Raw genomic sequence first — 16590 nt, forward strand, 5'->3', positions numbered from 1 at the left:
AACACAACTTTGGTTACTGCGTTGAAGAACCTTTTTAATAAATCTGCCCCTAAGTATAACTATCATGTTTCAGCTGCCAGACATATGGTAAACGAAGTCGGAATGGAACTTCTTATTTGCTTTCAATTCCTACATCCTTATAGTGGTGTAGAAGCAAAGAGAGACTAAGTAGACCGTTGCATCATGAATGGCAATTGGTATATTTAATGAGCGCAGAAGTCTATATCTGCTTTCACAGTCAAGTGTCTATGTCTAATTATATATAAAGTAGCCACAGTGTGGAAGCAAAATCAAACCTGTTATAGAAAATTCCATATATATTTTACTCTGGACTGAGGCCTGTTAAACAGGCCAAGCCACATGCGCTTTGCTGAAATAATGGGACTTTGTTCTCTCGGGTAGCCCCAGTAAAATGTGACTGGGGCAGTCAATGCGTTAAACTGACACTGGAAAATAATGTGATATAAATAATTAGCCAATTTTAAGGCAATTATCAAATTTCAGGCATCTGGGTTAGTCACGAATCCGGATAATCATGCTCACAATTTAAAATACCCGGAATGAAGCTTAGCGCCTCTCCGGCAGCTGACAACCTTGCTGCAGGTCCTGTGTTAAAGAACATTTCAGAAGGCTTTGGAAGATGTTGGCATGCATTAATGCTGAGACTAAATCCTAAAAATTATTTGGCCTGAAAATTTCAAAAATCCATCAGATTTGAGTTACCTAGTTTAGTTTTGGTACTTTTAGGACATTAAATGCTGGGCACCCAAGACAGATTAATTTCATCCTTATAGCTGGAGTGCATCACACCACTCACACCTTTTACCAACTCTTGTTCGGCCCCTGTTTATCCACAAACATATGGAAGGGACTGAACAGCAGTCATTTTCTACACATTTGTCTATTAATAGTCCTGCCATCGCTAGGCTGTAGTAGACTTTTCGACTCCGCAGGGCATGATGGATAATGCTAACTGAAAGTGCCAACAGAAAGTGCTAGAAAGACTTTGAATTGTGCTGGGCTGAAGTGGTTGGAGAAAGAAAGGTGGAACTGGGATGAAAGGAAGAGTTCATCTGAATGTTGCTTGACAAATAGTTCTGGTTAATATTGCTATAGACTGGTACAGGAACTACATCATTGTAAAGTGAATGTGAATGGGGACCTTTTAGGAATTGGGCTCTCTGCCTTTTTCTACTATTAGCATTCTAATTGCCCTTTTTAGGTCTCGCCAGGCGAACGCAGCGCGAAGCGCTGTCGCCAGCGAGATCTATTGTTGCTGACTTGCCTCGGAAGTGGGACAGGAGATGGGCACGCGCAGGCTTTTGGCGGATTGGAGCGTGTGTACGCGCTTGTGAAGACGCGCTTGCAATGATGTGTACAGCCACGCGGTGTGCACATCTCCTGTCCCCCTTCCGTCCTCAGCAGCCTCATGCACTTTCACTTTCCATTCCCCCCGTCGGCTCCACGGAGACAGCTTGTTTTATCATGTCTACCTTCATTTCAGTCTATCCTCTCATCGTCGGAGCTCTAGATTACCCTCAACAATCATCTCATCCACAGCGCTCTTAATTATACATATTCACACACCACCCCAACACATTCTGCCAAAACACATGACCAACAAACCTTTTACTCCTCTTTCACTCGCACTCCGCCACTAAGCTACTTAAAACACCTGCTGCTCCAAAGTGCCTGTCCTCTCATCCACAAACACCTCTGATTCTCCCACAAGGCCATCGTAGATTCAAACTGCCCGACAACCCATGACTTCCGTCCCCCTTCACTTACCCACCATATAGTGCTTCCCTGTGCTGCTGCAATCACAGAGCAGTGTATCTTGGCCTTTACCTTTGGAACAGAAGCTAGTGTCTTCGCCCTTCGGTGCCGTTACCTCTTTGCATCTCACCCCGGCTTGGAACAGAAACCAGACCACGCCTACGCCGGTCAGTGTCAGGCACTGATCCTGGGTGTAGAGGACGCTATTTAATTGGCAGAGAAAGGAGCCTCGTATCAGCAGCCAACAGGAGTGTACGTCACCTAAGAGTTGCGTGCCCGACTGCTTCCACAGCTGTGCAGTGTAAGACGCGCTGTGAACTTCTCGTGCCGCGATTAGTTGAGAACTTGTCCGTACGCCACCAGCTGTCACTTTTGCGATTAGTGGCCACAGAGTAAACAAACAGTGCGAGGCCGAAAATAGAGCAAAGATGTAGGCTACCAAATAGGCGTTCATTCGTTGACGACAAATTCCGAGTGCTTATGGCAGTCCCGAACATGCTCAAATTCAAATTAAAAAGATGCCTCTTTATGTGTTTTTTTAAGGCAAGCGGTCACGTAAACCCCCTTTCAAAGTGAACAAGCATTAAAAATGCAATAGGTCTCGCCTTTCATTAAGTTAAAGCCATTTGCTTTGCTATACAATACCATTAGCAAAGCAAATGGCTTTAACTTAATGAAAGGCAAGACCTATTGCATTTTCAATGCTTGTTAAAGTGTGCATTCGTGACCCACTAGGGCGTCAGTACTAGCCAGGAAGAAGGTAGAGAGAGACTTTCCTGGCTGTCAAATGACAGAGTTGTCCTTCCTCTACCTGAACCTGTCCCAAAGAACATATTCCAAGAACTATGAATCAGTCCCAAAGGACTGATTCCAAGAACTAGGTAATCCAGTTTCCTAACTTTGTAAAGAAGAATATTTGGGCTACCGGTTCTTTCACAGAGAAGATGCGGAATGCCAGAGGTGTAGGGGCGAACTATATACATATGGTATGGAGCTGCCAGTCCCTGACACAATATTGTCAGGAAGTAACAAGAGAGACGGCTAGGATGACAGAACGTATAGTCCTGTGCACACCAGAACATGTCCTACTTAACCTGTTTCCCCATACAGCTAAGACTAAGCTCACCGATAAGTTCCAGGACCTCGCCTTTATAGTGGGAAAACAGGAGATTACTAGTAGATGGAATGCCCCGGATGACCCCAGCAAACATAGATGGAAGAGAGAATTTAAAGAAGTGGGCATGATGTGAGGGCAGAATCTTGCTTAGAATTGCGAGAAGGGGCTTGGGAAAGCTGGAAAGGGCACAGGTATGGGAGGTACTGATGGAGGAGCTGAGGGACAAGGACTCTGGGTCTGAAGTCACCACCCCTGAAAGACCATCAAGACAGGGAAGTCCCCAGAGACAGAATCAGGGGGGAGAGGGGAGCAAGCACCAGGAGATGAGGACCCATAGAAGCCCATGAACCGATGGGGTTTAGAGCTGAAATAGTGTCCGAATGATAGAGCTGCACACAATGAGAAATAATAAATGTGATCACAAGGAGACATCCTGTAGCTATAGGAGACAGCAGTGCCGGAGGAGGGGGGGTGGAGTTTAATTTTAGGTTTTAGGGCGGGAGGGGGACTGTAGGCATGCCAGGCCTGGGAATGCATTAAATCACCAGTGACAATAATAATGCAAGAACAATTTGCATGTGCAAGAGCTGAAGGACGTGAGATAAGCTGAATTTGCAAAATTTTAACATGCAATATTGATAATGTGCTGCGAGAGATATATGTAAAAGGCAACAAAGTTTCTTTAAAAAAAAAAAACAAGAATAGTTGGGCTACTATGACAGGAAAATCCAGCTGCCTGTGGGAATATATGTCTCTGGAGAGCGTCAAACCAAGAAGGCTGGTCAATGACCAGGGTCAGTTAACTGGACACTAGTTAACTGATGTGCTAAAGGGGGACTATGAAAGGCCTGCACCAGATACAAGAAGATCCCTTGATCTGATTTTACGAATACTACAACCCTTGTGGAAAATCCATAAAACAACAGCTTGAAAAACCCTTTAATATATTAGTTTTGCCTAAAAAATGTTGGTTTTGTTTTAGAGGACATTAACCAGATCTATGGTGCAAAAGCTCCTTTCTTCAGTTGGTCCTCTTCGGGCTCCAAAAACCTAGAGAGTATAAACATGGAAATCATGAGGGGTTCAACCTCTAGTTGGGATTGAGCCATGAGTGTTTACCTGTCACCCTCACTTGACCACTTGTCATAATCTGAGCTTTTTTCAGTCAATAACCATGATCTACAAAGGATTCCCATGATGTGCCTTCATATCCTTGCCTTGATTCTGTCTCTACATTGGTCTCACTTGACTTTTTCTTGCCTCCAGAGGCATTTCTATTTCCAAAGGTAGGAGGTTTTACCAGACACTGCCAATATCTACAATCTTACTGCATTCACATAGTACCTCAGTTGTGTGCCACAATACTGTATGCACAAATATCATCTGAAAGAAATATAGCATCCTAAATAACATTTACAAAAATATAATTCCATTTGGTGTACATTTTGTGTTATTGACTTCAATGGGGTGATATTGTTGTAAACAATATTCTCTTGAATTGCTCTTGCAGTATCAAAAGCATCAGAGATGTAAGAACTGCTTTCACCCGAAACTTAGCTTGAATATTCTTGACCTACGATAGGGGCAGAAAGGCCCTCAGAGTGACCAGATTGAAAATGGTGCCATAGTTCGTAACCTCTGCTTGGGTGGTATGTTGGATTTGGACTCGTTTATGTAGACTCTAAGGCTGAACAGTGGTTGCATGGTACAGGAGGTCTGAGACTAACTGAGGCAAGCCCACCTTCAACATCAAGCCAACAAGGAACAAGAACACGTACACTTTTGACTTGCACTTCTGTAAAAACCAGAGGTGCTGATGTAAGGCCAAAGGGGAGGACCAAAAATTGGTAGTTAGTGGAATCTGCCACAACATACAGATATTTCTGTGGGACTGCATTATCCGCACATAAAAGTACATGTCCTACAGGTCCAGGGATACCATCCAGTCGACGTGGTGCAAGGTCAGCAGAACTTGCACAAGGCTTATGATGTAGAATTTCTCCTTCCAGCGAAACAAATATAATACTATGCGGTCCAGAATCGGCTGCAGAGCTCCACTATTCTTAGTGATTAGGAAATAACAGGAATAACATCAGAGCCTCTGTTCTGCTTCAGGTACTTTCTTGAATTCACACTTTGCAAGCCACACAAGCACCTCCATAAAGAGGAGTTGGGCATGAGCCATCACAATGGTGTGGCAACTAGAGGAATATGAGGAGGAGGAGGTTTATATTTTGATGTGGATGCTCGTATTCACCAAATGATAAACAAAAGTGGTTGTGTTATCATGGCAAGTGAGGAGGAAGAGTGCTATTGCTGATGGACTTCTCTGTCGCATGACCTCTGCCCCTAAATGTGACGTTGATGGACACGGAGGCCCCTGGGGTAATCCCAAACGTCTGATACAGCTGGCTGAATAGGTGCACTTGGGAGACTAAACTCAGAGAACGTTCCATTACACTGCTGTTCTTAAATCTCTCCAGTTTAGAGTCAGCTTTCACCCCAGTAGCAAGGGGTATATCTATCAAGGAAATCAGAACGTCTCATGAAATTTCCATAAAACACATACAGGCATGTCTGTGTATGATGAAGGTGGTTCAAATGGCACAGAGAACCAAGTCTATGGATTCCAGGCTAGAATGCAAGATTTGCTTGGCTGTGTCCTATCCATTCTGACATGTTTGCACAAGGGATACTTGTGCTGGCAGAAACCCCCATGCCATCTCCCAATGGATGTGGCAACAGCCTACCTGAGGTAAAAAAACATTCAAGTAACACCACCGAAGCGGCTGGAATAGAAGACTTCCTTGCTCACTACATCAATTTGTTTTGACTCCATGACCCAGGGAGTGGAAAGCAAGGAAGGCTTATATCTTACAAGTGGAGAATTGCACCACAAGGCTCTTAGTTATATGTGGTGTGTCCATAACTTCGGGTGTTCAAATACCCGTTTGTGCCATCTGGCAATGGGTCAGCTAAAAGTGCTTACCCCAAAGTGCCAAGATAGGATCAACTACAGCTTCAAGCCGTAAGACAATTAGCTTTTGTCTCCTCTAACAGAGATGGAGTATTAACAATTCCATAGTTCTCCTAATGAGTACTGCAATGAAAGTACTCTCCTCAGTAGGAAGAATGTGTGGCAAATCAAGTTCTGAAAGAGGTGTTGTGTCAAGGCCACCTGCATTTCATAAATTCAGGTAAAGGACAGTTATTAGTATAATGCGGAGGGAGCAAGTTGCCTGCCTCCTCCTCCTCATCCACGTCAACTGGTATCTGAATGGTATTGGAATCAGGGCTGAAATGCTGGAATTAAGAAAAGTTTAGCTGCAGCATAGGGTTGCACGTTTTTATGGTGACATAGGGTGAATTCCTCTTGCTCTTCAGCTACAGAGCAGCGCAGTTGGGTTGCGTCAGGTGGCAGACCTACTACTCTACCCAAAGACAGGAGCGTTGTTTTTTCTTCAGCATTTCTAGGCAGTTTTGTAAGACAAATGGATTGTTTTCCAAAGAGAGAGCTCTTTATACCAATTTCATAAATACGAAGGCCCAGCTTTACTAACCGTTTGTGGTGCGTTTGCATCATAAAAGTGGCGCAAACCTGCACCAAGTGTAGTATTGAGATTTACTTTCCAGCGCAAAACTTGTTTTGTCCTGGAACATAGCCCTAAAGTCATGCAAAGCAGCACTATGTACTACTTTCTGTCACGGAGTGTACAAATTGTGGTACATGGGTATTTCGATACAATCACTCATGGATGTTGACGCAATACCCTATCTACTAACACTGTTAGAGATCTGCGGCAAAAAAATTGACCCCGCCCCCTAGGTGCAGGCCTTACATTGTAGAAAAGTTTTATTTTCTGTATGCTGAACCTACAGCACATATACAAACTTGGAAAAATATAAAACTACTTCTAGAAATTGTATTTTGTACTGGAAGGGTATCCTTTCAGTGCAAAACCTATGCTAGGCATCATGCAGAAACCCCTGCACTATGGTTCCAGAGTGTATGCGTGGAGCAAGGCGGGCAAAAGTGTGCCTGCACAGGCTGAGAAACAATGCCATAACTTGGATGATATGCCGCTGCTCAGCTTTTTCCGTTTGACGCAATGCAGCACAGCAACTTTGTCTGCTGTGCTGAATCTCTGTGTATATGTTAAGCTGTTAATGGGAGAGGATGTGGCTTAATGGCCAGAGCTGTCAACCTTGAAAACTGGGGAACCAGGTTCTAATCTTGGTGTCGGGTCCATATCCTATGATTTTGGGAAAATCACTTTATCTCCCTGTGCCTTCAAAAAATGTATGTGTCCTTGCGCAATGTAACTGGTGCTCATGTAAAGTGCTTCAATACCTTCGGGTCGAGTTTGCGCTATATAAAAACTCTAAATAAAAAAATAAAAACGTAACATCATAAATACTTTCTGTACATCCTTGACATTTACATGTAATAAATATGAACCAAAAGCTTTACAACAAAAATTATAGTAGTCTGAACATTTTTAGCGATGATAGGGTTTCGCACCCTCCCCCCTCCCCCCGTACACTGCCTGGAAAAAAAATCACCACATGAAATCACTTCTTACTCGTGGAAAATGCGGTCAGATTAACTACCTCTGCACACAGTAAAGTACTGACGCTTCTTCACGAGTATAATTTCACCTCAGTGCAAGAGAGAACTGACGCCAGCACTGGGAGGTCCGCGCTAAGTGCTTCCGGGTTGCACGTGTGCCAGTCCTCACAGCCTTCTTTCTGCACCCCACTGTGCAATGCTATAACCTCTCTGGCACAGGCGAATGACTGGCTCAGGAACGCGTCACTCATATATTCTGCCTCTCGCTGAGCGTGTTTGTTATTTTCTTTAAAGGGTGGTATAACATTGCAGAAAAGTTCGAAACATGGTGGGGTGAAAACATGTATGCACCAACTTTAGACAGCCGATACGACAAATAAACTGCCTTTTACGTATATGTACAGAGTGTTGTATTCTATGCATAAATGAAAATCCTTATTCCCAACATCTTTTGAATGCCACAAATATCTGTGGAAGACAGCACAGTTTGCTCCTGTAGTCGTGTGAAACTCATTATGCTGAACACAATATGGACGGCTTTAGCTTGGTTGTTAAACAGGTGATGTCTGCTGCGTATTTACTAAACAATTTCGAGTCCCCTTCCGTGTAGTCCCAAAATGTAGTTATCAAAAAACACAAGCAACGACCTTTCGGCCCATATTACGCCACAATTTTGTACTTATTTGAGTAACTTAAGAAAAAATACTCCATGGCGTTCCTTTTTGAACGATACCTACATTGTGCATGGAATCCAAAAGCTTCGTTAGTTGGTAAAACCGCTGCCAGCTCTGCCCGGAGGTGTTCGGACTTTTTGTTACCAGCTTCCTCAGCTCCTTAATGTAGTTTGACCTCATTTCATCAAATGCCGCTTGGCATCTTAAGCCGTCTTTGGGAACTGTTGAATGAGGAAGCAAAAACAGCAGTCGCTACATTTTCTCGCATGATATATGAAATATTTAAACATGTTCCTACTGAAGTCAATAACTATAACATACAGAAGATGATGGCCACCAATCTCAACAGTGGAACCTGCCAATGTATATACAAATATGTAAAGGAATACACACACATCTAAAAGTAGATTTCTTTGCTTGTGGAGGCTCTTCTGTTTATCATGGCATTGTTGCTGAAAATGAAACGCAGTCAACAAAACCGAACAAACACTCCTCTGACCTTTTTGCAAGCCTTCATTGCATTTTGACATTTTATTTTACTGCAAACATTTGTAATAGCCATAAAAATATAAAAGGAATGATAAATACAAATCGTACCATTTAAAGACTGTGAGCATATATCTGCAAAAATAAAAGTAAAAATATGATCCATCGCAAAAATAAATGAATGAAAGCACAAATTAGCTCATCCAGTCAAGTGATTACTTTTTAGGTGGCTATGGAAATTGTCGTCACACACAGCGAAGAGAGACAATGGCTGAGTGGGTGCACTTACTGCTCCGTGCTGTATGCTGTGGTGGGTGGAAGCAAAATGTGAAGGACACATCAGTAGACCAATGGATAAAGAGGCTTGACAGAAAATCCCTATATGTAAACATTATGTAAATTTGACTCAACCAACAAACACAAGTAAAACGGAATGCTTATTGCTTGTGCAGTCCTACGAGCATGGACTTCCAGAAGAGACCTAAAAACAACCTTGGGATTTCGCTGCTGTCTTCATGGGTAAACTCTGCTTGAAAATAATGCCACTGCATCTAAAAGTAAAGTGAATGGCGGCAAAAGAGCGTCAACAAGATGTGACTCTAGAAATTTTGCTACCAGAAAGGATAACAAATTTTATAGTTAAATTCAGACAATGCTAGTCAAGTGCCTGATTAAAGACAAGGAGGCATAACTAAAGCAAAGTACCCCAATCTTTATGATTCTAGATTCAGCTCTAGAGTTTGATGTCAACAGGAGCTCCTGCCTTTGGTTTGAGATCCAAAATTGACATCCTGATGGGAACATCAGAGAGCTTCCGCTCCTTTGGCCGCAATATCAACACTTCGCCTCAGTCAGTCACCAAATATGACACAAACCCACACAAAGTGTTGATTTGGGATTTACTTTCCAGCACAAAACATGTTTTCAAGTTGGAGATCCATAGTACTCCCATGTGATGGAGACACTTTCAGAACTTCTGAAGAGGATAACACAGTCACAGAAAGACGCAAAAAGCCCTTATTGCAGGCAATGAACAGGATAAGGACAAAACCTCAGATGGAAAGTGGATATGACAAAGAGGCCCATATTTACTAACGCTTTGATCTGCATTGGTGTCACAAAAGGGACACAAACCCAGCACAAAATGTGTAATTGGGATGTACTTACTAGCTTGTTAAACTATTTTGTGTGAAAAGCAGCTCTAAAGCACTAAAGTAACGCAAAGGAGTGCTATGCGCTCCCTTGCATCAAGAGGTTACCATGGGTGTTTATGGTTGTTCCCATGCAACCCTTCATGATTTTTGATTTTTGTCCCAAAACCCTATCAACTAGAAATAGTAGACAAGGTTTTGTGCTAAAAATGTATGCCTCCTAGGTTTAGCGTTTGAGTAAGTTTTTATTTTCTCCAAACATTTCCAAATTTACATGCGCATCGCACTGTACAGCACACATACAAATTTGGAAAAAAATGAAACTATAGCTAAGCAAATTATCTTCCCTACCTATGCTAAACTATGCACTATGGTGCAAGGTCTGCGTGGCACAAGGTAGCCAAAAGTGCACCAGCGCGGAAATAGAGAGATATAGTGCTATATCTTAAATAATATATATCACAGTTCTGCTCTCTCCTTTCACTGCATCAACTTTAAATTAGTAAATGTGTGGCAGAGTTCCAGCTTCACTCTCAATCAACCAAAAACCTGTATAGAAAAAAGACCAGCATTCCGAACATGAACCCAAACAAGGCCTCGAGGGTCAGAAAACAAGGAGAGTAGCTTAACTTCAATTGATTTCACAGCTCCCAGATCCGAAAAGAGATTGAATAAAAAAAAGAAATAATTAAGCCACAGAGGTGGAGTCAGATTGTAAAAACGACACCACAGTCTAAAGGGCTAGAGCTAGCAGTAAACAGTAATCTCCTTAGGAAGTACATCAATATTGGAAATACATCACTCGAAACAACAGTAGTAAAAGGTATACCTGAATTACGGTGCTAAAAGATCATCAGGCCTTACATCCAGCAGTCTGCCGGTCAAGGCAGATCCCGTGTGCCTGCACCAACCAACAATGCCAAGAGCAAAAAGAACATAGCAGAATCAATAGTGATTTCATTAAAAAATGCTCACTTTCATGCCCTTCGGATGTCAGCACCTGCATCTTTTTTCTCCGATCGTTGACGGCCATTTGCTTGGCAGGATCAGTAAACTCAAATAACCCATAACATTTTGCGGAACCCTGCGCCGGAGGGGGTTTAGATCTTCCAGACTTGTACTATGTCACATGGCGGCTAAGCTGCGGATCATTGCAGGCTGGTCCCTTAGAGCCTCCGAGAAGCATCGTCTGCCTTTGGATTATGCGGTGGTTGATAGATCCACCTGGGACTTAGGGGCATATTATCAAGGGCGGCGTTAAAAAATTTCGCCGCTTTAGCGGCAGAAAACTGCAGCTAAAACGGCGATAATGGGCTTGATAATATGCTCTATGGAATTCCAATTGAAGTTCAGGTTAGATGTCCTTCACATCTAACATGGGCTTCAATTGGAATTCCATAGAGCATATTATCAAGCCCATTATCGCCGTTTTAGCGGCAGTTTTCTGCCGCTAAAGCGGCGATAATTTTATCGCCTGGCTTGATAATATGCCCCCAAGTTTGGAAGTCCAGAGGTGATGGGTCAGTAAACGCTTACCTCAGCATTCTGACTAAACCAACCCATACTGCGATAGTCAGCTCAATATCTGGGCTCTTTCGAACAGTGGGAGGCATGTTCACCAACCAAAAGATGCTCACGTTTCAGGAGTTCACGCAGACATTTCACTTACTAGAATAATGACTGTTTCCATTACACACAGTTAAGGCACTGGGTTCGCCATCCACTTACTGCACAGCAGACACAAGAGGGCTGTTCCCTTAGAGAAGATTGTGAAAACAGCAGAAGAATCCAGAGACAGCATCTCTTCCCTATAAGGAATCCTCCTGGCTAGCTCAAACACCCCAACGCGCACACCCTAATAGAACGCTGGACGAGAGTCCCAGAGACATGTGACATCATTCACTAGATGGCGCCTGTAATTGCTAGAGTATGTCCACTTTCAGACGAAACAGAAGGATGTCATAAACTGGTTATACTACAAAGGAGGTGGAATGCTACAAACCTTAAACTGTGCCAATGGAGAGGAGGAAAAACAATAAATAGGATAAACGATGCGCCAGTTGCAGTAAACTGGCGTTCCACAGTAGTATCGAGAAGCTTCAAAAGTCTGGTAATGAGGCCTGAGCATGCGCGCAGACATTCAAAGGTTTGTGGTCGCAGTTACAACATGTCGGGGCTCCTGCATTACCGCTTCTTCTGCTATCAAGCGCCGTTGCTTTCGTTTTAAAGCAGCAGGAGGCACTTATAGCTTACCATCCCAGTTCGACAAAAAGGAGAGGGGGCAGGAACTAAACCTGCACCGAGCAGTGTCCGGTGCGATGCTTCATTCCGGGGTCTGACCTCTCAGTAGCCTCGGGGCCGGCTGGACGTGCATCACCGTTTGAGGTCCAGCTCAGAAAGCACCCTGGGGGAGCGAGACCGAAACAGAGAATGGGCGGAAACCGCAGCAATTGAGATGAATCATGCGGCTTCCTCCACATGTGAGCGATGTTGAAACTGCATTGATGCGGTCATCATGAGAGTTTCATAATAAACCGTTGCTTGTTATTCGATTTAATACAAGGCCCCAAAAAGGGAAGCCTTGAAAAATTGACATAAAGCAAATGGTGGTCATCAAAATTGATACCTCTATACTATCATCTTTCAGAGAGTATTTGAGAAATATTTCTAGAAAATAATGGATTAAAATACTTGAAAAGCTGCAGCATCGATATTTTGCCGCCTTAGACAGTGGTAATTTGTTGACTGTCACATGAACGTTAAAGTAATGTGAAGCGTTGACATTTTTGTTGAAATTTCTAAATTAAAAAACAGAGGAAGACATAATATCATAATACAAAGCAAAATAACAGGACAGCCAAACCATAAACGGGCACAACACACGGTCCGTCGGCTTAAACTGCCGACTTTGGTGCAGGAAACCAGGGTTCGAGCCCCGAGGTCGCGTCCACATCCTGTGATTCTGGGCAAATCACTTAATCTCCCCTGCCTTAATGTGTAATGTAAATACGGTGCTCATGTATAGTGCCAATATCGGCAACTGTTGTCACATAACACATAATAAATACATAAATAAACCACACAACACTTTTTTGTAAGTGGAGAAATATTGCTGCAGGTTTATTAGCATAACCAATATGCAAACATGGTGGGTTATCCGATCCCAGGGCAGGCCAACCCCTAGCAGCCTGCCCGTCTGATAAGCCTAAATTACACCATGGCAGTGCATACCAAAACTTGGGAGGGGCCACCCCTCCCATCTGTGGACCACCAGTCCACGTGGTTACTCACGCCCCCCCCCCCCCCGAAAGAGGTGGGCGGAGCGTATGCTGGCAGCCCCCGTTGCTCAGACCCACAACCAAGCAGCAGCTAGGCCCTTGCACACTCGGCCGTGAGCACAGCCACCGAGACACCTCCAGCAGCGTCCGTGAAAACATGCTGCCCGCGAGCCAGCGTCAGAGCCCTGCTGCAGCCCCACTGAGGGACAGCGCCTGCGCCGCTCGCCCGGGCCCAGCCCCTCGCCGCACAATAGAGGGCATGGCTGAGTTTGCCATTGCCTCGAAAATTAAACACATAACAATACACTTACATCAAGTCAGGACCATTGGCTTTATCAATGGTTCTAAGTTGCCTACGGTAAATCTATTCCGGTTAGGACTGGTGGGGCACAGAAGGTCACGATCGGGCTTTTAGGACATAAAACAACCTCCTTTTTGTCTGCGCTCGACCCCATTAGCCGTGTTGTAAGGATTTCAAACATATACATACAACTCTACTACCGGTGAGAGACAGAAAAGTTTCCATTTGAGAACAACGCTTTGACACGGTACAAGGGTGCTCTAATATTTTGCAAACATATTAAATATTGCAAATACCGGCTCCATCGTCGCTACTCATAAGGACCCCAGCCAGATGCAGGGAAGCCAGCTACCACGAGAATTTACCGGGTGACAGAGGACGGCACGGCCCCCGCAGGGGCCTATGGGTCGGGACTGAATGGGCCGAGGGGAGAGAAGCAGGCACAACCCCGCCAATGTCCTGCCTGGCCTCCTAAACACCCTAAGGGCTTAGGAAAATAACCGAAGTGTATGAGCGGGCTGAACTGAAAGCAACGAGACCGCACCGTAGGAGCAGCATGGCATTGTTGATAATAGGAGGGCGAGGAGCTGTAACGGGCTCGCTTACTGTCATACCCGTTCCCTATGGAAGGATACAACTAAAGGGGGGGGGAGGGGGGTTGGCCTAACGGCAGTACCGGGGGAACTCGAAGTGGGAGGATGGGAGATCGAGTCTCGGCAGCGACAATGCCATACTGCGATCCTGGGCATATCCCTATTCGTACATACCAGCATGTGAGGCAACTGGTGCTAAGAAAGCGCTAAGATCCCCGATTGGGGTCAAACGCGCGCTATGCAAACTCCCGCCTCCAAAAATAACCCTTTTTGCAACATTAATCAACGTTCTATTAATGTATGCTTAGCGGTGTGTATGCAGTTCTAGGATGAGCGTTTATAGCCCACGGTCGAATATACGGACTTTAAGTTATAACTTGCAAGTAACAAGGGGTGCCTCCTTTGAAAACAGTAACCTGCTGACCTATTTACATCATACGCACTCTGTAATCTACTTGGCACACGTTCTTAGCAGCAGGGACATCGACCCTCGCTCCTCATATCGCTGTCTTTCCACTATCATAAGCCCTAATTGTTTGTTATTGCCAGTTACTGCCTGAAAGTGTATTAATTTGTTTCCCATTGTCGTGCATATCCCCATTACTCGTTTGTGCTCATTGAAATTGAGTTGTACTGTTAGAACTGTAAATCCTATCGTCCTCACTGCTGTATTGTTTTATTTCTTTTTTTCGCTTGCCGGCTTGGTAAATCCCCAGCCTATTCTCACCGGCCCCACCTGTGCTGTGTTTTTGCCCTCCCACTGCCCGACAGCCCCTCCCACCTCTACAGGTCCACAGCTACCCAATGGAGGCCTCAGTGCGGCTGCGCGCAGCAGGCATGCCAAAGGCAAGCCCGTCTGCGCCTGGACTATGCCCAGCACCAGGAACCCTGGCCCCCAGCAATCCCACAGGTACTCCGCAGCAGAGCTCCGTGCCCTGGACCCGGCACACAACAGCTGCTGCCTTGCTTCACCACACACCACAGCGGCACCAATCACCTGCATCCATTGCCGCTACAACACAATCACCACCTTGATGAACAGCACCACGCCAACCACAAACGCCGACACCCCCCGGTTCAACTCAACTGCCTCCTGGTCAATGCCAGATAACTCTGCAAACATTCTACCAGGATCTGGGACACCATCTTCACACTCGCCCCTGAAGTAACCTTCATCACAAGAATTGGCTCACCCCCCACATCGGCCCCCGACATCGCCACTGCAACCTCCACTGAGTACAAGATGAAACATATAGACCGCGCCAACAGACACAGAGGAGGCATCACCATCGTACACAAGGAATATATCACCTGCACCATCACCAACGACGACACCACGCCCTCATGAAACACATGAACTTCCAGCTCCACACAGACGCCAAACCACCATCAGAGGCACCCTCGCATACAGACCACGAGCCGGCCTCTGCGATGCCATAGCTGGATTCATCTCCCCTCTTGCTGTCAAATACGAACACTACATCTTCCAGGGCGACCTGAATTTCCACCTGAATGACCTAATTGACACCAACACCATCGACCTCCTGGAAAGATTTGACAATATAGGCTTCAAGCAGTTCATCACCGACACCACACACAGTGCAGGACACACACTAGACCCAGTCTTCACATTCAGCAACATAATCAGATACAGCCACACAACAGAACTCACCTGGATGGACCACGTCATTGTACACTTCACCCTCACCAGCCCTCCACACACTACCCTCATCCGAGGCAACCTACTGCTGCTGGACCAGAGTAACTCAGCAGCTAAGAACACAAACCCTCAGCACCTCTCAGTCAAACATCACAACCAACCTAGACCAAACTAGATTACTTGAACGCCTGGAACACCAATGCCGCGACCCAAGTCGCCCCCACCAAATCACCCAAGAAGAACAGACCCACCAAAAGTGCCAGCGGGTACACACCAGACCTCTGCATATCGAAACATGAATGTAAACAAGTTGAAAGTGTGGACGAACCAGTAAGAATGACATATACAGAATCACTTACAAAGCAACCCCCCAAAAATTACCACAGCCAGCTCAAAGCCACAAAAAAGGAGTCCCTCAGATGCCACATCGAAACCAGTGCCAACCAAACCAAGGAACTCATCACCATTGTCAGAGAGTTCTCCTGCACCATACCTACAGAAAACACAATCCCTCACTCACAGGAACTCTGCGACTCCCTCGCCGACCACTTTTATAACAAGATAGCAACCATCGATACAAACCTCGAACCCCAACTCTCAGACATCATCAGCAACACATTGAACCAAACCAGCAACCCCTTGCTCACCGCATGGGAATTCAGCACACAAACTTTTACCACCCTGATGAAATCCATCCACTCTGGAGCACCCACCGGCCCTGGCCCACATCGGATCTTCAACCTTGGAAGCAACGAGATCAGCCACCAGCTCATCCCCCTCCTCAATGCTTACATCATTATAGCCATCTTCCCTGAATTATGGAAGCACACGGAGGTCAGGCCCCTCCTCAAGGAACCGTCAGCAGACCCCAGAGATCTCCAGAACTATCATCCCATCTACCTCTTACCGTTCCCACCAAAGTCCTGGAAATAGCCATCAACTTCAAAGTCAATGATCATCTGGAAAGAAACAAGCGACTAGATC

General features: G+C 45.1%; 1 protein-coding gene across 4 annotated transcripts in view; it reads right to left on the reverse strand.

Moving 5' to 3' along the window:
• NR3C2 (nuclear receptor subfamily 3 group C member 2) overlaps nt 1–16590 on the reverse strand; it is a 750782-nt gene that overhangs the window by 30154 nt on the left and 704038 nt on the right. For all 4 annotated transcript variants that reach the window (XM_085641641.1, XM_085641639.1, XM_085641640.1 and 1 more), the window contains exon 8: nt 8201–8358. In XM_085641641.1, the coding sequence (XP_085497767.1) occupies nt 8201–8358 (158 nt within the window). The remainder of the gene's footprint in view (nt 1–8200; nt 8359–16590) is intronic.

The sequence above is a fragment of the Triturus cristatus genome, chromosome 2_2 (assembly GCF_964204655.1).
Source record: "Triturus cristatus chromosome 2_2, aTriCri1.1, whole genome shotgun sequence".
NCBI lineage: Eukaryota > Metazoa > Chordata > Amphibia > Caudata > Salamandridae > Triturus > Triturus cristatus.